Source organism: Silurus meridionalis, chromosome 11, assembly GCF_014805685.1.
Source record: "Silurus meridionalis isolate SWU-2019-XX chromosome 11, ASM1480568v1, whole genome shotgun sequence".
Lineage (NCBI taxonomy): Eukaryota > Metazoa > Chordata > Actinopteri > Siluriformes > Siluridae > Silurus > Silurus meridionalis.
Window position 1 is genome coordinate 635,001 of NC_060894.1, and position 23,455 is coordinate 658,455.

General features: G+C 40.5%; 1 protein-coding gene and 1 long non-coding RNA gene across 2 annotated transcripts in view; one reads left to right on the forward strand and one right to left on the reverse strand.

The window, feature by feature from the left end:
• Positions 1 to 5,694, forward strand: part of LOC124393824 — a 9,824-nt gene extending 4,130 nt beyond the window's left edge. The window contains exons 3-6 of the long non-coding RNA XR_006927386.1: positions 4,197 to 4,304; positions 4,519 to 4,545; positions 4,679 to 4,782; positions 4,971 to 5,694. This is a non-coding gene — a long non-coding RNA (uncharacterized LOC124393824). The remainder of the gene's footprint in view (positions 1 to 4,196; positions 4,305 to 4,518; positions 4,546 to 4,678; positions 4,783 to 4,970) is intronic.
• The window catches only part of fam163ba (family with sequence similarity 163 member B, genome duplicate a), a 16,625-nt gene extending 843 nt beyond the window's left edge, over positions 1 to 15,782 (reverse strand). Inside the window, exons 1-2 of the mRNA XM_046861845.1 lie at positions 15,218 to 15,782; positions 3,202 to 3,317 (exon numbers count right to left, since the gene is read on the reverse strand). Coding sequence (XP_046717801.1) covers positions 3,202 to 3,294 — 93 coding nt within the window. The 5' untranslated portion in view covers positions 3,295 to 3,317; positions 15,218 to 15,782. The remainder of the gene's footprint in view (positions 1 to 3,201; positions 3,318 to 15,217) is intronic.
• Between the last annotated feature and the right edge of the window lie 7,673 nt (positions 15,783 to 23,455).

The window sequence follows — 23,455 nt, forward strand, 5'->3', positions numbered from 1 at the left end:
TACAAAACAAAGAGAACAAAACAAAATCATTTGTTACAAACTCACACCTGCGTCCTTGTCTGTTTAACGCTAACATTTGAAGGAGTCTCCAGTTTCAGGTCTTTGTGTCAGTCCTTTACATTTACAGCATTTGGCAGATGCCCTTGTCCAGAGCTCATTCATACAACTGAGCAGGTGAAGGTTAAGGGCCTTGCTCAGGGGCCCAGCAGTGTCAGATTAGTGGTGCTGGGATTTTGAACTCGCAACCTTCTGATCAGAAGTCCAACATCTGAGGCACTAAGCAACCCCTTCCCTTAAACGCTTCCTCTTCCCCTTTTACACCCCAGTCAGGGGTAAAGCTGTGAGTTGGAGAGGGAGTGAGTGTTTATAACTGCTATAAGTTAGAACAGAAACAAACTTCTTTTTATGAATGAATGTAACTATAAACAGATAAAAAGTAGAGGTCGACCGATTTTATCGATACTGATATCTAGGTTGGATCGTACTTGCCGATAACCGATTAATCAACTTTTATGTTTATTTTATATCCAGTATCAATAAAAAAAATAAACTAACACTCAATGTAAAATAGTACTGAACTTTACTACAAAAATAAAAAAACAAATCATAAAAATGTGCTAAATGAAATAAATATGGATATATTCATTAATAAATATAATTATATAATTAATAATAAATATAATATAGCGCTCTCCGTGCAGCGCGCAGTCTCGCGCGTAAAAACAAACAGCACGTCAGTGATTCGCCTCTAGAGGGCGCTCTCGGATATGGAGTTTTGCTGATAGTTCGGTGCCAGTTAATATTTTACCATTTGTAGTGGAGGGTAAGTTGCTGTGGTATAGGAGACAACACGCAGAGGAACACTTAGAGGAATATCATCAGCTTTGAGGTGGTGACAGAAACTCCACTCGTTAGTTGAGAGTTCATCACCCTGTCTCCATGAGGAACACAAATTCAGCACCCAGGCGCTGTTCTTTATACAGGGATTACTGAGACAGCCTGATGATTTGACTTGATCCTAATAAATCTCCAAAGCTGTTATCTGAGTTGTTGCTGAGGCAACAAGCTCGAGTGAGATTAGATCACGAATTTCTGAGCTTTTTATGAATGCTAAAAGATGCATGTGAGATGATAAATTCTAAATCAGAGTCGTTATTATCGTTATCTCCTCAAGTCTGTTTGGGCAACGTGACAAAAGACACATCATCACCGTCTTGTATCAGCTAAATAAACAATAATTTTCATATTAACTTCTTATAATTTCTTCAAAAGTATTGGGACACCAAGCTTTTCCACACATGTGGTTCTTCCTTAAACTGTTCCCACAAAGTTGAAGGCACACAATTGACTCGGACGTCTTTAAGTGCAAGAGCACAAAATTCTCCGCTTCACTTGAACTAGGAGACCCAAACCTGTTCCAGCATGGCAATGCTCCTGTGCACAAAGCCAGTTCCATGAAGATCTGCATCCAATAGGTTGGCATGGAAGATCTCCTGTTATAGAGCTCTGACCTCAACCCTATGGAACATCAATGAATGTGAACACTGACTACACCCCAGGCCTCCTCACCTCACCTCCATTAGTAAATAGCAAATATGTCATTTCTTCAATGTCATACAAACATTTTTAATATATATACACACACACACACACACACACACACACACATACACACAAGAGATTCATCGGGACCAAAAGAACTATCGGCTTTTAGAAAAAATCCAAACTGATAGTTTTTCCGGTTGTGTTGGAGCGGCTAAGAAGGTCCGCTGTCATTATACAGTATGAGAGCGGCCTCTAGAGGAAAATCACTGACACCACGTGCTGTTTGTACACCAGCTCTGTTTCTCCATTATAATTTGAAGCTTCGTAACGTTGACTAATAAAATAGAACTAGAAATGGGCCACGTCTTAAGTGTCTTTTTTTTTTTTATTATTCATTTTGGATGTAAATGTTTTTATTTATGTGGAGGGAACCCGTCCTCATCTGGGTGCCACCGAGTGCAGTGATGATCAGATGCAGTAGTCCTGAGTCAGTGTAGCAGACTGTTAATATTTAGTACAGTCCAACTCCTCAAAGCTCATGTGTTACTCCGTAACCTCGTGGATCTCCAGGAGCTCCTATTGTTGATTAATCAGTTTAATTATTGAAAGCTAAAATGCCCCTGTTTAATTTGGAATAATGCGCCTCTGGGTGCTAATGGGGTGGATCACAGTCTCTTTAATAACAACCGGGGCAAATCCAAAGGACAGGAAAAAAAATAGGATAAGGTCAGGGCCTCATTTGTAGTGAATAATGGAAGCTGTCATGGAAGAAAAAGACCTCAAAATGTGTGTGTGTGTGTGTACACACTGTAGGGCTTATGAAGCCTCGGCCATGCAAAATCTCTCTTCTATGAAAAGAGCTGGTGATGTCATTCACGTTCGAGTTGATTGTTTGACCACACTCTGTTAGGTGAATGCTGGGGCTCGTTCACAACTGCTGCCAGAGTAGTGTGAGTACAGAAATGTACAGAAATTAGTTCAGGAGAAAAAAAGAGTAGTTGAGCTGATTCACTGAAAAGCATTGAAACTGTCATCGCTATACAGAAGCCCATGGACCCCACTAGACCACTTATACACAGCTTGATACACAGCAAATGGCCGATTGTTATGTAATTAAAATCTGTGGTTTTTCTTATCTGGAAATGCAGCATGCATGGCTCAGGATTTTTTGTGTCAAACCTTTTCTGGAACAATTCCTGAAAAACTCATTCATAGTCAGAGCCATAAACGAGGCTATGTGTGATAAACGAGGCTACGTGTGATAAACGAGGGTAGGTGTACAGAGCGATAAACGAGGCTACGTGCGATAAACGAGGCTAGGTGTGATAAACGAGGCTACGTGCGATAAACGAGGCTACGTGTGATAAACGAGGCTAGGTGTACAGAGCGATAAACGAGGCTACGTGTTCACAGTGTCTCCGACTCCTCGATGTGTTCCGGCTCTTACATGTGAAAACGTGGTTTTAGCAGCACAATCGCTGCAGGAGTACAAGAGTCCTTGGTGAGCTGCAAACATGACCTGACTTGTCGAATGCAAAGTGTGTGTGTGTGTGTGTGTGTGTGTGTGTGTGTGTGTGTGTGTGTGTGTGTGTGTGTGTGAGAGAGAGAATGGGAAAAGGAGAGAAGTGAGGAAGAAGGAGAAGAATAGTGACGTACCTGTAGTCTACAGTAGCACAGTACTGCAATGATGCACAGTAAGATTATTGTAGCTAGAATCCCGCCTGTGATGACCACTGTCCCGGCTGTCATTCGAAAAACTCTCCATCAACACCCTTGGAGAGACAGACACACACACACACACACACACACACACACACACAATGATGGTGAGAGATTAAAAAGAAAGTCTGGGCACAGCAAAGCGTCCTTGTGATTGCAAAACAGAGCTCATTAACATCACAGGAAACCTCCGAACTTCAATCAAACACAAATAACAGCTTTTGTACAACACGGTAGGAGCCTGAGGCAGGAGCAGGAAGTGACACGGGGTGGAACAGAGGAGCAAAACCGTGAGATCCTGCAGATTTGAGCTTTGGGAGGATGAAGGAGGGAGCGAACTTTATCTTGTGCCTTGAGCCATTGATGAAAATTCCCGTATTCACCATAGAAGTTCCACCACACGCAGGAATCCTCCATGGAGATCAGTGAGGTCATTAGGAAATGTGTATAATCACCCTCTCACTCTGGATGGAACTGGATGTTACTATGGTTACAGGTGTTTATAAGCGCATTAGTTTAGATTCAACTGACAAACACAAATTACCTGCGTGTTCAACACTCTGAACTCACACCTGAATTTCCAGCCAATCACAATCCAGCATTTACACCTGAACTTCCAGCCAATCACAATCCAGCATTTACACCTGAACTTCCAGCCAATCAAAATCCAGCATTTACACCTGAACTTCCAGTCAATCACAGTCTACTATTTATACCTAAACTTCCAGCCAATCACAATCCAGCACTTACACCTGAACTTCCAGCCAATCACAGTCCACAGGGGGAAAATGAGTGATACAAAACGTGTGAGAATACGTGCGTCTTGTCGTTGGTCTCTGCAGCGTGCACTCGGGGGGGAAAGTGTGAGTCTAAATAACAGCTTTTTCCGTGGAGCGGTGTGAGTGTGATTTCTCTCTGGATGGATATTTTAGGTCTCAGAAAGAGGACGTGTCTGGGACACGGAGGACGTCTGGGCATCCTAAAATAACAGCCACAATCAGGATGCTTGTGGACCAGATTCCATCCTGAACCTGAACCAAGTATTTATCACACATCAGGAGAGGAAAATCAGTACAGAATATAAAAAAACTATAATTACTATTATACAAGTAATTTAAATATTATAATTATCAAAGACCATATTACAGCTTTTGTCTGATTAAAACACAAACTGCTTTCTTTACTAACTTTAGACCTCTGTGTGTGTGTGTGTGTGTGTGTGTGTGTGTGTGTGTGTGTGTGTGTGTGTGTGAGAGAGCCGTATTCGTCTCAGCCAATCAGGTGAGCTGTCCTCGGGTAACTCGTACCTGCCCAGTGGAATCGAGTTATAACGCCCTAATCCGATTCGTTCGGAGCCCAAATGTAATCAATAGTCCTGAGTTGGAAATGAAACAGTGCTGTTGGTTTTTATTAGATCCTGAGAACATTGACGTGAACGGGAAAGAGAAGAGCCTGCTGGGATTGTGGGCGGAGACACGCAGACTCCAATTACCTCTATGGTGGTGGTGGTATTTTGCGGTAAGCCTTAACAATGTTGTGTTGTTACTGAGGTGTTGACGCACGTTAACGAAGCGTTTGAGAGACGACGGGAGCAGATTTTAATAGGAAGCCGTTTCTGATAATATCTGTTAATGATTAGAAATAAAACAAACCTTTCGATCAGGACCAAAGTCATGGCAACTTATAGTTCTCATTTTGTGTTCCAGCACCGTTTGCCTTTTATGGAGATTTGTGGGTGTGGCTTAACCAAATCTGGCAGGAAGCATTTTTTGCAGTCTGGCCACAACATCCTCACTAATGCATTCTTTGTTTTTCATTTCACACTGAAACCTGTATGCTAATCCTAAACCTGAACATGCCTACACGCAAGCTTTAGCTCGCTAACTAGCCACCGGCTAATCAGCTAATTCAATTACATCTGAAAAATCAATTAAAAGGAGAAATTTTGCAAACATTTAAAAGACTTTTAGCACAATATCTTCATAATCCTGATGATACATGACACGATTAAGCATTTTATCTCTGACAAAGGAGTCCGTTCTGCATTTCCAGTCTGTCTCTCACACACACACACACACACACACACACACACACACACACACACACACAACTTGATGAACTGGAAGACTGATTAGAGAGCAGGCAGATGCAGGACGTCTCTCCCACCTCCCTGAGGGAGAACTTAATTACATCTCTGCGTGGAGTGTGTTGATATACTGTGGCATATAGCATTAATTATTTACCACACACACACACACACACACACACACACACACACACACGTTAATCCGGACAGTAACCATGTGTCATTTTGTTCATTTGTAGCTTTCTGACCAGCCTGAAGTGTTGTATTGCTCTTATACCACACATTATTACACCCTTATTAATTTGTATCCATTTATTGTTACAATAAAGGTTATTTTACCTCTCTCTCTCTCTCTCTCTCTCTCTCTCTCTCTCTCGCTCTCTCGCTCTCTATCGCTCTCTTTCTTGTTCGTCATTATATCAATGTTTGGGGTCTGGAAATTCAGTTACAGAGTCTCTGCATAGGTCCGAGTCCTGGTGAACAAGGTTGCCACGGAAACAGTATCTACAGTATATTGTTGAACACGAGAAGCACAAGTTTTGTGTTAACGTGAGTGAGGAGTGAACATAAAGGGTGCCAATACATTTATACCTCTTAAACACTTAATGCATGGTTTTTCCATAATGATTGGGAATAAGAGAAAAATGTTTTTCCATGTTGGAGCTGCCAAACAGAAACACACACACACACACACACACACACACACACACACACACACACACACACACACACCACCAGGTTGAGATGGTTTTGTGTCGGTGTGGTATAAAGCCACCGCTCAGATATTGTATGAGGATTGAATTAAGCTTCATAGCAGAGTTCATTCATGATCACAGCTGAGCTGGAAAATCTTCTGATATCTGATCTCAGAGTTCCGGCCGTTTACCTGAACCTCCGTTCAACAGGTGTGTTTTACACTGTAGCTTTTCTTCAAAAGTAAATATATTTTTAGTTTGTGTGTGATGCATTCATTTATTTTTTGATTTGCAGTTGAAAATTCATATAAGAATTTTGATACCTTCGTTTATTTTCTGATTTAATATTAAAGCAGATACAGGAGAAAACGATTTATTGGTGAAATGATTAGTTCAATTATTCATTGTTAAAATAGAACTTTTTAATAATTTATTTTTAGATATTTCATCATTTATTTTTTATTCTGAAAACAAAAAAACAAGGTCCCATTTTATTTATTGAATGTATTTTATTTTTATTGCAATTCTACTGTATTTTTTTTTTAATACTATGAAAAAAAATTTTTTTCATTTATTTATTAATGTATTTTTTATAAGTTCTATTTTAAAGTACATATGGTTGGAAAAGTCAGGTGTCCCAATACTTTTGCCTTCAAAGTGCATTCAGTGATTCAGGGTTTGATAAAAGTTCAGAAGGTCAGAACATGCTCAGTGTGCACACGTTACAACAGCAGAGAATTTCACAAACAGCTTCCTGAACCAGAACTTCACTGTTTATTCATCTGACTCATTAACATACAACCTCTGCCTACACAGCATAAGCCACGCCCCCAAGATCAAAATTCAAATACAGTTTAAATTAATTTACAAAAATAAATCTAAACAAAAGAAACTTTTAAATAAATAAAATACCTATAAACATACAATAAATGTAGAAAAAAATGTAAAAAAAAAATTATACAAATATATCAAATATTTATATAATAAATCGGGTTAAAAATACATAGTAATTAACAATATTCACAAATGTATTTTTTTTTTTTATTGAAATGATTATTTCAGAATTATTTTTGTTATTTATTATTTAAAATATTTAAATGAATTTAAATGTAATGTGGAATCTAAAGTCTGATTGAGTTTATTAGAACTCTGTTTATAGCAGTGAATAGCAGTGTGCATCACTACATGACCTCAGAAGAATCTTAATCTCTTTACATAAGAACCAGACAGTCATAAAGTCACTTCTTCATCACTGAGTCATCATCATCATCATCATCATCATCATCATTCTCTACACAACTCCAGCAGGATGCTGAATATTTGTGCCTGGAAGTGAATAACAATTTTGTAAAATAATAATAATATATATATAGTATGTTAATAAATACATACATATACACATTATATTATATGTAAATATATATATATATATATATATATATATATATATATATATATATATATATATATTTATATATATATTTATATATATATATATATATATATATATATAATTTTACAAAATGTTATTATATATATATATATATATATATATATATATAAATATATATTAAATGTATACATTTTATGTAGTTAAATAAAAAGCATCAGACTTTTTCTCATGCATTAACACACACACACACACACACACACACACGAGTAGATTTATTGAAAAAATAGTTCATAATAGATTATGAAGCTGTTGAAGTAACTCCTGCTGCTGTTCCTCATTTAAGCATTTTCATTTCAAATTTATCTTGTACCTCGAGCCGTTTACCAGAAACCCTGTATTTACTGTAGAAGTTCTACCAGATGCAGAAATCCTCCATGGAGCTCAGTGAGGTCATTAAGAAATTTGTACAATCCTGAACTTCCAGCCAATCACAATCCACTATTCACACCTGAACTTCCAGCCAATCACAATCCACTATTCACACCTGAACCTCCAGCCAATCACAATCCACTATTCACCTGAACCTCCACCAATCACAATCCACTGTTCACCTGGACTTCCAGCCAATCACTGATCCACTATTCACCTGGACCTCCAGCCAATCACAATCCACTATTCACCTGGACCTCCAGCCAATCACTGATCCACTATTCACACCTGGACCTCCAGCCAATCACAGTCCACTATTCACACCTGGACTTCCAGCCAATCACTGATCCACTATTCACACCTGGACTTCCAGCCAATCACAATCCACTATTCACCTGGACTTCCAGCCAATCACAATCCACTATTCACACCTTAACTTTCAGCCAATCACTGATCCACTATTCACACCTGGACTTTCAGCCAATCACTGATCCACTATTCACACTTGAACTTCCAGCCAATCACTGATCCATTATTCACACCTGGACTTCCAGCCAATCACAATCCACTATTCACCTTAACTTTCAGCCAATCACAATCCACTATTCACCTGGACTTTCAGTGATCACAATCCACTATTCACACTGGACTTCCAGCCAATCACTGATCCATTATTCACAACTGGACTTCCAGCCAATCACAATCCACTATTCACACTGGACTTCCAGTGATCACTGATCCACTATTCACCTGGACTTCCAGCCAATCACTGATCCACTATTCACACCTGAACTTCCAGCCAATCACAATCCACTGTTCACACCTGGACTTCCAGTGATCACAATCCACTATTCACCTGGACCTCCAGCCAATCACAGTCCACTATTCACACCTGGACTTCCAGCCAATCACTGATCCACTATTCACCTGGACTTCCAGTGATCTGATCCACTGTTCACACCTGGACTTCCAGTGATCACAGTCCACTATTCACACCTGGACTTCCAGTGATCACAGTCCACTATTCACCTGAACTTCCAGCCAATCACAGTCCATTATTCACACTGGACTTCCAGTGATCACTGATCCACTGTTCACCTGGACTTCCAGTGATCACTGATCCACTATTCACACCTGAACTCCAGCCAATCACAATCCACTATTCACACCTGGACTTCCAGTGATCACAGTCCACTATTCACCTGGACTTCCAGCCAATCACTGATCCACTATTCACCTGAACTTCCAGCCAATCACAGTCCATTATTCACAGCTGGACTTCCAGTGATCACAATCCACTATTCACACCTGGACTTCCAACCAATCACAATCCACTATTCACCTGGACTTCCAGCCAATCACAATCCACTATTCACACCTGGACTTCCAGCCAATCACAATCCACTATTCACACCTGGACTTTCAGTGATCACAATCCACTATTCACCTGGACTTCCAGTCACAATCCACTATTCACCTGGACTTCCAGTGATCACAATCCACTATTCACCTGGACTTCCAGTCACAATCCACTATTCACACCTGGACTTCCAGTGATCACTGATCCACTATTCACACCTGGACTTCCAGCCAATCACTGATCCACTATTCACACCTGGACTTTCAGCCAATCACAATCCACTATTCACACCTGGACTTTCAGCCAATCACTGATCCACTATTCACAACTGAACTTCCAGCCAATCACAGTCCATTATTCACAACTGGACTTCCAGCCAATCACAATCCACTATTCACACTGGACTTCCAGCCAATCACAGTCCATTATTCACAACTGGACTTCCAGCCAATCACAATCCACTATTCACCTGAACTTTCAGCCAATCACAATCCACTATTCACACCGGACTTCCAGCCAATCTGATCCACTATTCACCTGAACTTCCAGCCAATCACAATCCACTATTCACACCTGAACTTCCAGCCAATCACAATCCACTATTCACACCTGAACTTCCAGCCAATCACAATCCACTATTCACACCTGAACTTCCAGCCAATCACAATCCACTATTCACAACTGAACTTTCAGCCAATCACAATCCACTATTCACACCTGAACTTTCAGCCAATCACAATCCACTATTCACAACTGAACTTCCAGCCAATCACAGTCCATTATTCACACCTGAACTTCAGCCAATCACAATCCACTATTCACAACTGAACTTCCAGCCAATCACAGTCCATTATTCACAACTGAACTTCCAGCCAATCACAATCCACTATTCACAACTGAACTTCCAGCCAATCACAGTCCATTATTCACAACTGAACTTCCAGCCAATCACAATCCACTATTCACACCTGAACTTCCAGCCACTATTCACAATTTAACTTCCAGCCAATCACAATCCACTATTCACGCCTGAACTTCCAGCCAATCACAATCCACTATTCACACCTGAACCTCCACCAATCACAATCCACTATTCACACCTGAACTTCCAGCCAATCACAATCCACTATTCACACCTGAACTTCCAGCCAATCACAATATAGCATTCACACTGACAGGGTATAAACTGTAGATGAAGCCATGTTTAATGTGTTCTGTGTGGCTCTAGAATCAGGACCGTTACAAAAAAGATGTTTAGCACGTGCGCGTGTGTGTTTGTGTGTGTGTGTGTGTGTGTGTGTAATTGCTTTTTAAATGATGTAATTAAACACCATCGTTCCATATAATCTACATGGTCATGAACACACACACACACACACACACACACACACACACACACACACACACACACACACCTCCTGCCTTTAGTCACAATATTAAAGGTCATTCTCAGAGTCTCTCAGTGCAGATGTGAGATGAGATTTTCTTCATGTCTAAAATGGCCACCTGCATCACAGCTAGGTCAGGGGTGAGGGGTCAGGGGTCACGCCAATGCTAAATGACATCACGTCACCATGACAACAGGACGAAGGTTTTCAGTAGGAGTGATTCTCACTGCTGCATGCGTACAGACGGATCATCTCCAGGCGTCTCTCTGCGTCTGGAGGTATATTTATTTCTGATGATTTCAAGATTCTAGGCTGCAATTCTCTAGAAAGGTCTGAGTTTTTTTGAGGAGTTAAAAGTGGGTGGTGCCATGTGACATTTTAATACAGAAACCACAGTAAAAGTCAAATATTCATAAAAAGAAATGAAAATGATGGAAAGCTGCAAGTTACAGTTTAACCTCTGTTATTAAAGTGTCACCACTGAGACTCCTTCTGATAGTGTTTCATAAAATATTATTATTCAAACATTTATAAAAGCTGTACATCGTCAACTGAGCGTCTGCTGTACACGTCCCTTTCAATATGAGTTCTTACTATAGAAACAATAACGTGTCAGGATGAGCGTGTTATCATCATTATAAAATGTTGCAGCACAGTGAAAAATTCATCTCAAAAAATCTCTATAAGGACGGAGCGACGTGTTGGTCTTCTCACACACACAAAACATGAAACCTGAGATTTCAGTCCAAACTTGTTTTCATGTTACCTTTACAGCAGCATTTACCTGCACTGAGCTCTTACATCTAACTACACACACACACACACACACACACACACACACACACACACACAAAGAGTCTCTGGGAAAGGAAACAGAGTTGCACTTCAACACAAAAGTCACACAAAATGTGTGTGTGTGTAGTAAAGTGAGTTTTATGTGAGACCAAGCTTGATTGATCATCTGCTAATCAGTATTTCTATATATTTATATTTATGTCTGATGATGTGCTTGAGATGAAATTTAAATACATTTCTGAAACCTCACACTCATCATGGCACGGAAAATGTTCTCTAAACGTGCTTTCCTAAAAATGTTGCTGCTCCAAAAAAATCAGTAGGACATGAAAACCTCATCCCTCCGTCGTCTCCTCTAAAACTTTGACCGTGTGAAATGGATCTCGTTGCCTTTGTCCATCCTCACACTCGTACGGAAACGAAGCGGTCCGACTTCGGCATGGACGAAACACAAACCCGTCTCACAGTCGTCCGGATCGAACGTGTCCGAGTCAGAGTGCTGACGCAGGAGCTCTGGGCCTCGTGTCTGTGGAAGCGGGAGGAGATCAGCACTCGCGTGTCACAGCATGGAGATCGAGCTTCACTTCACATGTGGACTTTGTCAAGACTGAATCATCATCGCCTTCTTTGTGGTGCGATCACAATCTCAACATCTCTCAAATCTCAAATCTGTTCGCGGCCTCCTGCGGCGCCAGGCTGCGAACGCCACTCGCCTCTCGCATCACACCATCCAAACGTTTTTATATTCCAAACACAGAACGATTAGATCCTGATCCCTGATTGGTCTGAAGGTGTTGATTAATTCTCTATGCTTGTGTACCACACACTATGTAGAATAGATGTTAAGGTTACGCTAATAAAAGAAGTCTTCAATATGTTATATTAATAATTACATTACAAAACAGACCAATTTGTGATTGGCACCATTTCTAGCTCCGCCCACACATTCCTGTTGAGTAGAAAAGGGAACTTGATAGAGTACTGGTACCAGATCAGAGAAAGCAAGAAGACGCATTTGTTGTAGTGAAACTGGATGTCCTGTGTGTGTGTGGTCGCTTCTCTGTGAACATCTGAGGCTGTAACGCTGTTTGATGAAGTGATGTGTCCTGCTGAGTAAAAGTTCCTCCTCACGCCAGCTGCATGCGACGCTGCGGTGCTGCTGATTGCTAAGGGAGCTCCAACGCTGCTGCTGAATCCATTCCTCAGTTTAATGCAAGAAAAATGGAACACAGGCCAAAAAAAAGTCCCTGTTGCTTTAATGGTCTCAGTGAGATGCAGGAGATGAAAGCTGCTAGATAATGAAGACTCGTGCAGTGCAGCCTCGTGGGAAAGATGAGCAGACATGTTTCTCTGGTCCAGGCATGCCGGCGGATACTGAGGGTGACGTGCCCTTGGATGAGGAGGCAGGGCAGTTGCCTCACTAACAGTGGGTGGTGGGAATGCTATATGTGTGTGTGTGTGTGTGTGTGTGTGTGTGTGTGTGTGTAAGATTCAGAAACATGTTGTGGGTGGAAGAAGACAAGTACAGACACTGAGGAGGTCGAGCGCTAGCTATTTGCATTCTTGCCATCAAAAAAATGGAGCGTGGCACAAAAAGGAAGTGTTACTACTTAAACTGCCGTTTTTTATGTTACCTTTGTTGTGGTGGAAGAGGCGTGGCCTCTGAGCCACCAAAGAAAGGAGGCGTGGCCTGTTGTAATTATAAGGGTTTGGTCTCTGTGGATGTTAGTCCTGGTACAGAATTAAGGCGTGGCCTCAAGGTCAGTAAATGAAAGGGGCGTGGATTAAGTATGAATGTGAAAGTGTTCCAGCTTCAGATTTAGTAAAAGAAACGTGGCGTCTGTTCCTCCTCGCCACAAGATAGGAAAGAGGTGTAGCCAATGCTTTAGTCACAGTAGAGCAAAGAGGTGTGGCCATTACAAGAGCCATGTGCTTGTTTTAATAAAGGAGGCGTGGTCTTTGTGTTTGATCCTGTGAAGGGGTGTGGTCTCTGTTTTTAATTTAGTGAGGGAGGCGTAATCTCTTTGTTTAATCAAATTAAGGAGGTGTGGTTGCTGTCTTTGACCCAGTGAGGGAGGTGTGGTCTCTGTGTTTGATCCAGTGAGGGAGGCGTGGTCTGTGTTTGATCCAGTGTGTTTCAGTCTTAGTAGAGGAAGAAGGTGTGGTCTCTATCTATTCTAGTGAAGGTGTGATCTCTGTACCTGTTCCAGTGAAGGAGGCGTGGTCTCTGTGTTTGATCCAGTGAGGGAGGTGTGATCTCTGTACCTGTTCCAGTGAAGGAGGCGTGGTTTCGTGCCTGTCATTTTAATTTGATATGTCATTGCAACAAGAGGAAGGAGGCATGGTCTTTGTGTCTCTGTCTCTTCGGGAAGGACCCTGAACTGTTTACACATCTTACCATATATCGGGTTATCTGATACTTTTTTGAAGGACACCAGATCAAATCAGATTGAACAGAAAAAGGAGGCGGGGCCTGGGAGAGAGCAAGATGGAGAAATAGGCTTTAAATAAACACATTTATTTTACATTTTGCTTCAGTTTTGCTGCAATGCTTTGGACTGTAGTATTGTTCTTCAGTATGCAGACTAAATACAATTAGTTTTATGTAGGAGAGGGAGGTTGAGGAAGAGGGGGAGGAGAGGAGGAGGAGTGGAAAAAGTGAGGGGGAGGAGAAGCAGAATTCATTAACCTGATTATTTAAGGGAAGCCCTTCCCCCTTTTCAGCCTCGACCTGAGAAGGTCTAACCTCGCTGAGGCTCATGGAGGATGAAGGTGTCATGAAGACTGCAGCGTTTCTGTTATCATGTTTCACACGCAGATTATTTTCAGCGTTAACATGGAGACTTTCGAAAGTTTTGGTTCTGATATCAGAATTGGCGCTTCTATAAATAAAATGATCTATTCATTTCATATTAATTTTAGCCAATGAGCAGGTATTAAAAGCGTATCTACATCACTCCACATAACCATTTCATCTGCACAACTTGTAAATGTTTTATCCTCAAAACATCAGCATTTGTTATGTAAAAGGAGGTTTGATGTGTATATGAGTCTCGAGTCTTACATTTCAATGGCCTTGTACAGAATCGTGCACATTTCTTTGGAGTTTTTGAGAAGAAAACCACCACCACCAGTTTTAATGTTTGAGTAAATAATAGAAAATAAAAACAGTGTACATTTCCCAGCTCGGAAATTTTTATAGTTATTTAGGAATCTATTTATAAAAATAACAGTCTAAAATATTGTCATGTATGTATAAGTAGCTTTATGTGAAATCTGTAGTTGTTTTTAAGATATGACCAATGCCCTTGTGTTTTCCTTTGCGTGCCTTTGCAATTCTAAGAACAAACCGGAAGTTAGTGGATCTCAAACACCCGTGACTGAACTTCAGGACCATGGACAGAGCAAATCTAGAGCTCAACTTAACAAACAGATCCAGAGCAGATCTAGAGCGAGAAACGGCGTGGTCAGAGTGAGACTGCAGCTCCAGATCTATTTCCTGTTAAAAAAAGAAGCCAAGGCTGATATTTCAGCAGCTTGGCGCAGTGACACTGAGCTTCCAGAAGCTGAATGGAATCAGTAAAATAATTGAGTTTTTATTTTTATTTATGAATTAAAGCGTAGTGTTCGCTTATGATTAGATGCAGCAAATTGTGGTGTTCATCAGACACTACAGAAGCTGTGTGGATTCATTCTTAAAGGAAAAACTACGCGTAAAAATCCGACTCTGTGCCCAAAACGTAAACCGCCAAGTTTTTTTATAATATAAAATAAAACACGACTTCAATAAGCGGCTATAAAACTCACCTTCAGCAGCAGTGGAATGAATCAGATCACCTGCATGAAGAAGCAGCGGCTGTGGAGAAGCTCATCCGGATCGAAATCAGAGATCAGAAAATCATGGATGGAGAGATGGGCGCCATGAAAGCCGCGGCCGTGCCGTTTCTTCACCCGGGAGAAGTGTCGGGGAAATTCTCGTAACGAACCGCAGGAGAAGACTCGAACATCAGGCGAGAAGGAGGCACATGGAGGACGGAGAGGCTCGTGTTTTAACGAATGAAGAAATCAAGCAGTTCGGGTGTAGAACATCCACCGGCTTCAGGAGTGAGTTCCGCCTGCCTGCCTGCGCTTATAAGCGCTCTTAGGAAATGAATAACACGTTGTTAAGCCATAGAGCACTTTACGAGCTGCGTATGAGCTTCTTACGAGCCTCTGCGTCCGGACTCAATACAAACCAAAGCCTTGAGTCACAGTACAGAGGAGAAAAAACACACGGCAGAGCTGGGTTGCCAGATCTAAACGCACGGTTTAAACTCCTCCCACAATCCACTCTAAACTCCAACCCAATAAAAAAAAACTCATGACGAATCGACCTTACTGTAACTTTACATTTCTTTACTTTTTTTAATTATACAACAAATTCTCATACTTTTTATCCATTGATGGTTACAATTTAGAGACGTACCACTTCATGTGGAGTTTGGACACTGGACCTCTTTGAGTGTTTAAAGGCTCTGGCATGGAGGATCTGGTGTTGGATCTGTGATGATCTCATATGTTGAGATATTTTATGAGTAGCTCAGTAGCTCCTGGTTCCATAATCTCAAATAATCTCCATAGTTCCTTTTCTTAAACACCGTTCTCTCACCACTCGCTTTTTTCCTTCACCTGGGGCTGATTTCTTTCTAGCTCAGACTGTAGACCATCAGTGAGAGTCAGGTGATCATGCTGTAACATCATCAGCTGCGTTGGAGAAGGTATGTATTAAATAATAAACAGAAACGAGTTTAGATGAATTTTTTACTCCATCATTCTTTTTCCCCGTAATTAATTTATAGGAGAAAACTAACAAAAAGTCAATCTTACAACATGATAAATCGCTTAATGCAAACAATTGAGAAATTCATTGTTCAGATATCGATAGAGTTTAGATTTTAGCACAAACTGGACAAATCTGTGGTACAGAAAATTCTGAGACTGAAATCAATAGCAAGAAAAGTACATTTGGGGTAAAGGAGGCTTCAAAGATGTGGGGTACATGAAATTAATTTCAGATGATGTCAATAGAAATAAATTAAAAGTGTGAAGAAAATTAAATAAATATAATTACAACAAAAATGTTTAGGCAAAATCTCAGATATAAAATTATAGTATTTGGCAACCAGAAACCGTACTGTGCTGCTTGGTCGCACGTCTGATCACGCACACACTCTCCATTATCATATATCGAAGCAAGCCAGTGAGCGCACACACACACACACACACACACACACACACACACACACACACACAGAGCCTTTACAATGTCCTGGGTACCGGTGATGCTTCGCAATGTGGTTGTCATGGCAACTCCTCCAAACTCACCTGGAAGACACAGAGCTGTGATGTAACTGGTTATATATTTACAGCAGAATCAGTCGCAGCTGCAGAAAGGACTTCATATTTTCTTCATATACTTTCTCTTAGTGTGGTGTTCTACAAAAATGTTGGCACCCCTCTAACCCTGGAACTAAAAAGATCTGTCACTGAACAGAGGTGGTTTATTTTCAGGACAGAGGTGACCCAAAGATAGTTTTGTGTGCAAGTGTGTTTGTGTGCGTGTGTGTGTTGTTGTTGTTAGTAAGTGTGTTTGTGTGTTTGTGTGAGTGTGTTTGTGTGCGTGTGTGTGTTGTTGTTGTTAGGCTTTTAATCTCCTTTGTGTCACCTCAGAGCTGACAAATGGTCCACAAATCATTTTCAACAACCAATTAGAAACCACAGCTGATGAAGCTCAGGAGTCGATGGAGACATTCTGTGTGCTGAAATACGTTTCTGTGACATCCCCGGAGTTTATTACAGTCCTAACGACGTGACTGACGAGCTTTATTCCCCTTACACCACAGCAATTTATTGACATTTATCTATTAATTAAAGAATAACACAATTCAATTTGTCATCTGTTTAATGTTTGTTTCTTTTTTCTCTTATGCTATAGCAGCTGTAAACATCTTTCCTCAGCAGTTTCTCTCCTTTTTCTCTCGTTCTTTTTGGTCAGATGGAAAAATAATCCGAATCCTGGAACAAACTCTGAGCGTGTGCTGTACACGTCCCGATCAACGAGTGAGCAGTTGCTATAGAAACGATAATGAACCAGAGAACATAACGTGAACATGGAAATAAACCTGTTTTGCTGTCAGAGCTGCTGTTCTGGAGAATTAATCAACACCTTCTGACCCAATCAGGATCCAGATTTCAATAAAAAAAGAAAACATGTGTTTTTGGTGTGTTTCTGTGCAGGTTCTAGTCTCCAGGCTGCTGAGGAGCAGTAAAATGCTCTGTGAGTCACATTCCCATTTCTCATCATGGCTGTTTCCTGTCTGACTGTTTGATGGAACCAGTGGGCGTTTACGGGCAACATAGGAGGCATAAATAATTCTCTCTCTCTCTTTCTCTCTGTTCTCTCATTTCTCCTCACCCGTGTTTGCACACTTGATCACCGGACGGTTAAACAGCATTAACAACCATTGTGTTTTCCTTCCGAATCTGATGTCGATAAAATGAAGCATATAACTGGAGCAGATACTCAGAGTCTGTCCATCTGGAGATGGATGGAGGCCAACACAAGCACAGCCAACACAGCATCCATCTGTACGTCCCCACAACGCTCAGCGTGATAATGACCGGTGTCTAGGACACATGGAGGAACCGCATGCCTCCTGGATTCACTCCACTTTAATCTGTTTGTGGTCATGTGACCTTTTTTGGTGATTGTTGCTTTTTTTTTTAATCCTGCATCTGTGTTCCTTTATTCATCATCAATTTCACTTCATTTAGAAATTTGGTTTAATTTGAGAGGACGACTTGAGCAGATGATAAAATAGCACTTGATCCAGCACTTCCTCCTCCTCTTTTCCTTCTTCTTCTTCTTCTTCTTTTGCTTATTTTTCTTCTTCTGCTTCTTCTTGTTTTTCTTCTTCATTTTTTCCTCTTCTTCTTGATCATCTTTTTCTTCCTCCTCTTCTTCATCACTTTTTGTTCTTCCTCTTCTTCTTCTTCTTCTTCTTCTTCTTCCTCTTCCTCCTCTTCTTCTTCCTATTCTTCCTCTTATTATAAGTAGTAGTAGCAGTAGTAAAGTAATGTACTTTTAAATCTCCCTGAACTCGGACAGGAACTCGTGTGCAACACTTAATGAAGTCAGCTTGAGATGCTAAGGGGAGGCTGTGAGGTAATGTGACTGTTATATAAAAGGGGACAGCATTATATTCCACCAATCACTAATGTTCTGTCCATCAAGCTCCACCCATATTACCCTCAGAAACATACAAATGCTTGATTTGGAACTAAAACAGTAACACACTAAATGCATTATTTATCCATTTCTTGCCATCTCTTCTTGCTATCCTTTTTTTCTTATATCCTCATTCTATCCTTCTCTTTTCACATTTCTGTTACTTGTCACTGCTGACATTTCCCCCACTGCTGAGCTCTGGATTGTGATTGGTCAGAAGGTGTTGATTAATTCTCCAGCACAGCGGCTCTGACAGTAGCGCAGTTTTATATTGATGTGTTTCCATAGCAACCGCTCATTCACGGGGGACGTGTAAAACTGCGTGTAATGGTTCATACGGTGAGAGTTTTTTTAATCAGACGGAGATTTTGTAACAATGTAACATTTATGTAAGGAGTCTCCAGTGTCTGTACTGTGCAGCTGCTGTAAATGCAGATGTTTTTCAGACGTATCAGATGCTTCAGCGCCGCTTTCAGAACATTACAATTAAATTATCAGATAAAATCTTAATTAATAAAAAAGTGGCTGATGAGTCACACTGTGAGGAAAAGAGAGAGATAAAGGAGGAGAGACGAGAGAGAGAAAAGAGAATAGAAATAAGAGGAGGGGTAGGAGAGAGGAAGGAGAGAGGAGAGAGAAAAAGAAAGATAGAAAAGAAGGAGTAGAAAGGAAAAAAAGGAGAAGAATGGAAAAAGGAGAAACAGAAAATGTTTTTATTTATTTTTATCTCTTCACTTTTTGCTTCTTGTCATCGCTCTGTTTTCTGTCTCTCTTTTTAATTTTCCTTCTATTCATTATCCATCCATCCATCCATCCATCCATCCATCCATTTATTTATTCCTCAATCTTTTACTTTTTCTTGTATTTTTCTCTGTTCTGTTCCAATCCCCTACTATTCACTGATCATCTTCTCATCCTTATCAAATTTCTGTTATTCATCCCTTCATTTCTTTTCATCTTTCCATTTCTTTTGATTTTCCTGCCCCTTAATTCCTTCTGTTTTCAAGCTTATCATCTCTTTCTTATTAGTTTGTCTTTACGTCCATGTTTTTGCTTCCCACGTTTTACTTTATTTACTCATCCCCCAACATGCTTTTTTATGTCATCTCTTTATCCTTCCTTCCTTCTCATCCTCTTTCAGTCTTTTTTTAAATCTCCCTCTTTCTCCGTATTTCTTGCGTTTCTAATTTCACATCTGCTCGTCTTTTTCTGTTTCCTCATAAATCTTGATCTTTCCATCTGTTTCTCTCTCCTACGACAATTCCTTCCTTTTTTCCATCTATTCCTTTTTTTTCTCTCCTCTTCACTCTCTGACTCATCCAGAGGGGAAGAAGAGAAGTGGAAATAAAAGTGAAAAGCTGTTTTTCTATCGCATCAATTATTAACCCCACAAATAGTACGGAGCTGAGATTGGCCCGTGTGGTAGTGACACGGCTCTGAATTATTCATGGACGGAGGAAGATAGATGGAAGTGAGGCTATTTCTCTCTCTCCAGTCCTTCCGTTCATCCCTCCATCAACCTGCCCTGTGCGTAAGACTTTACTCTCAACCCAACACCTGCTCTTTTTCTCATACCCACCATGATGACTAGCGCAGAGGGCAGACACACAGGTTTCTTTAAAAAATATTTAAAAAACTTAAGTGGCTGCATCAATTACAGGAGATATGAAGAAGGAGACAGTAGAGAAAGAGAGAATAAAGGAGGAAGGAGAACAGTAGAGAAAGAGAGAATAAAGGAGGAAGGAGAACAAAGGAGGAAGGAGAACAGTAGAGAAAGAGAGAATAAAGGAGGAAGGAGAACAAAGGAGGAAGGAGAACAGTAGAGAAAGAGAGAATAAAGGAGGAAGAGAACAGTAGAGAAAGAGAGAATAAAGGAGGAAGAGAACAGTAGAGAAAGAGAGAATAAAGGAGGAAGGAGAACAGTAGAAAGAGAGAATAAAGGAGGAAAGAGAACAGTAGAGAAAGAGAGAATAAAGGAGGAAGAGAACAGTAGAGAAAGAGAGAATAAAGGAGGAAGAGAACAGTAGAGAAAGAGAGAATAAAGGAGGAAGGAGAACAGTAGAGAAAGAGAGAATAAAGGAGGAAAGAGAACAGTAGAGAAAGAGAGAATAAAGGAGGAAGGAGAACAGTAGAAAGAGAGAATAAAGGAGGAAGGAGAACAGTAGAGAAAGAGAATAAAGGAGGAAAGAGAACAGTAGAGAAAGAGAGAATAAAGGAGGAAAGAGAACAGTAGAGAAGAGAGAATAAAGGAGGAAGAGAACAGTAGAGAAGAGAGAATAAAGGAGGAAAGAACAGTAGAGAGAGGAAGGAGGTGAGAGAAGAGAGAGGAAAAGTCTAGATGAAAGTTAGAAAGGAAGTGAGAGAAGAGATAAAGATAGGGAAGGAAGAAAGGAGAAAATGGAGGAAGAGGAAGTAAAGACAAAAGATAAATGAGAGGAAGTAGTAACAGAGAGAAGAGAGGAGAAGGAGGTGATGGAGGAGGAGATTAGAAGGTGGGAAGAGAGCAAAGATATGACAGAGGAGACAGGAGGAGATGAGTGAGAAGAGAAGAGAGATGAAAGAGAAAAGGGAAGGAGGAGGAGAGAAGAGGAGAGAGGAGAGGAAGTAGAAGTTAGAAGAAGAAGGAAAGAGTGAAGGAGAGAGAAGTGATGAAAGAGGACTAAAGTAAGGAAAGAGAAGAGTGGAGAGTAGAAGAAGGGTAGAGGAAACGGAAGGAAGGACAGATGGAGTAGAAGAGAGAAAAAGGACAGAGAGATTAAGAAAAGATGAGAGAAGATAGCAAAGAGAGAACAGGGAATTATTCATAGATTGTGAAGGACAAGCGGAAAGGAGACCATTTCTCTCATTCTTGTTCTTTCATTCATCTCTCCATCATCCTGCTTTTTGTGTAAGACTTACTGAACGCCTTCATTTTCTCATAACTAGCATGATGACTAGCGTGATGACTAGCGTGTGATGACTAGCGTGATGACTAGCGTGATGACTAGCGTGATGACTAGCGTGATGACTAGCGTGATGACTAGCGTGTGATGACTAGCGTGATGACTAGCGTGTGATGACTAGCGTGATGACTAGCGTGACTGACCAGTATGATGACTAACGTGGGTCGCAATAATATGGGTTTACTTTAAAAACAACAAGTGATGCCATCATTCAGAGGAGATAATGAATGAGCCATGCAGTGGGATGTGATCACTCCCCGTCCCGGTGACTCATACTCACGGTTAATAAGTGTATTTTGTGTGGAAAAAGTGCTAGATTTTACATGGATATATAAATAGACTGTGTGTGTGTGTGTGTGTGTGTGTGTGTGTGTGTGTGTGTGTCTCTAGGCTGGATAATGTCAGTGTGAGCCTCAGGGCAGTGTGACTCTGCTTCTTGTCTTTTTCTTTCTGGCTATAAAGTGTGTGAAGGCGTCGAGTGTAAAACCTGTAAACAGAGGAACTGCTCTGTGCTCCTCATCATGACTTCCTGTTGGCGTTTCCTCTCCACTGCTCACTTCATCTCTGTTCATCTCCAAACTCTGAGGACAGCCTGGGTTTGTTTAAGGACATGCTTCTCAAACACACTTAGTATGTTATGTAGCATCATACCAAACTTCAGAAGGTACCAAAACCAGCTCACTGGAACTTTTGGTACCGGATTGGTAGCGAATAGGAGAAGCACAGTTCCAGATGTTTGGGTTGAATGTAGTCTTTGGGTTTTAAATGACTTTTAGTGACTAGAAACATTTACAGTTATAGCATTTAGCAGATGCACTTATTCAGAGACACTTACATTCTTCTTTTTCATACAACTGAGCTGCTCTCTGGTTAAGAGCCTTTCTCATGGGCTCAGGACTGGCAGCTTGGTGTGGCTGGGATTTAATTTTAATTTAATTAATTTTGTTTTTTGTGGAAAAAAAAATATATAAAGCATTAAAACTATAAAATGTCATGTTTTATACCATTTGTCAAAAGCAAAAACATAAAATTTATCAAAAATCGACACATGATATTTTTATAGTGTGCTGATGTTATAATAATGTGAAACATAAAAATGAGGAAAATAAAGTCATATGGTAATTTATTCAGATAAAAGCATTATAATTTGCAGGATGTGTAAAGTGATCATTTATCCCAAATAAGTGCAAAGGTAGAGGATTGTGATATAGTAGTCCTTTTTTATAGCAGCTATAAACATCCACGTCCTCGTCTGGGTCTCCCTCTGTCCCTCTGTCCCTCAGTTAATAAGTTAATAAACACTTAAACTAACACTTTTCCCCTTTTTTGTTTTTGTTTATATTAAAATATATATATAATAAAACAGAGTTTAAGCTGTTGCTCTGAATGAATTCATCTGCTGAAGGCTGTAAATGTGAAGCTTTACCTCGGCCTGTTACAGAGCATCGAAACTGGAGACTCCTTCTTTAAACGTCACATAAACCTTTATTCTTCTCACCATATCCACACACACACACACACTCACACACACACACACACACACATAAAAGGTTCCTGTTTGAGAATTGTCCTAAACCTGAGAAGTCGTCACGTCTCACTTCTGCCTCAGGCCTTTATTTTATTAGCAGGCTCTGCTCCAGTGTTTCTCTCCATCTCTCCCCTCCTCCATCCATCCATCCATCCATTTTTCTCTTTCTTTGTCTCTCTCTATTTCTGCAGCACACTCTATAGCCCTAGGGACCTAGATAACCTTTTGGTCCCCTCCTCCTTCTTCTCCTCACTCATAAACTAGGTGTCCATGTTTCCCTGATTGAAATGAAACCATCAGCAGCTGGA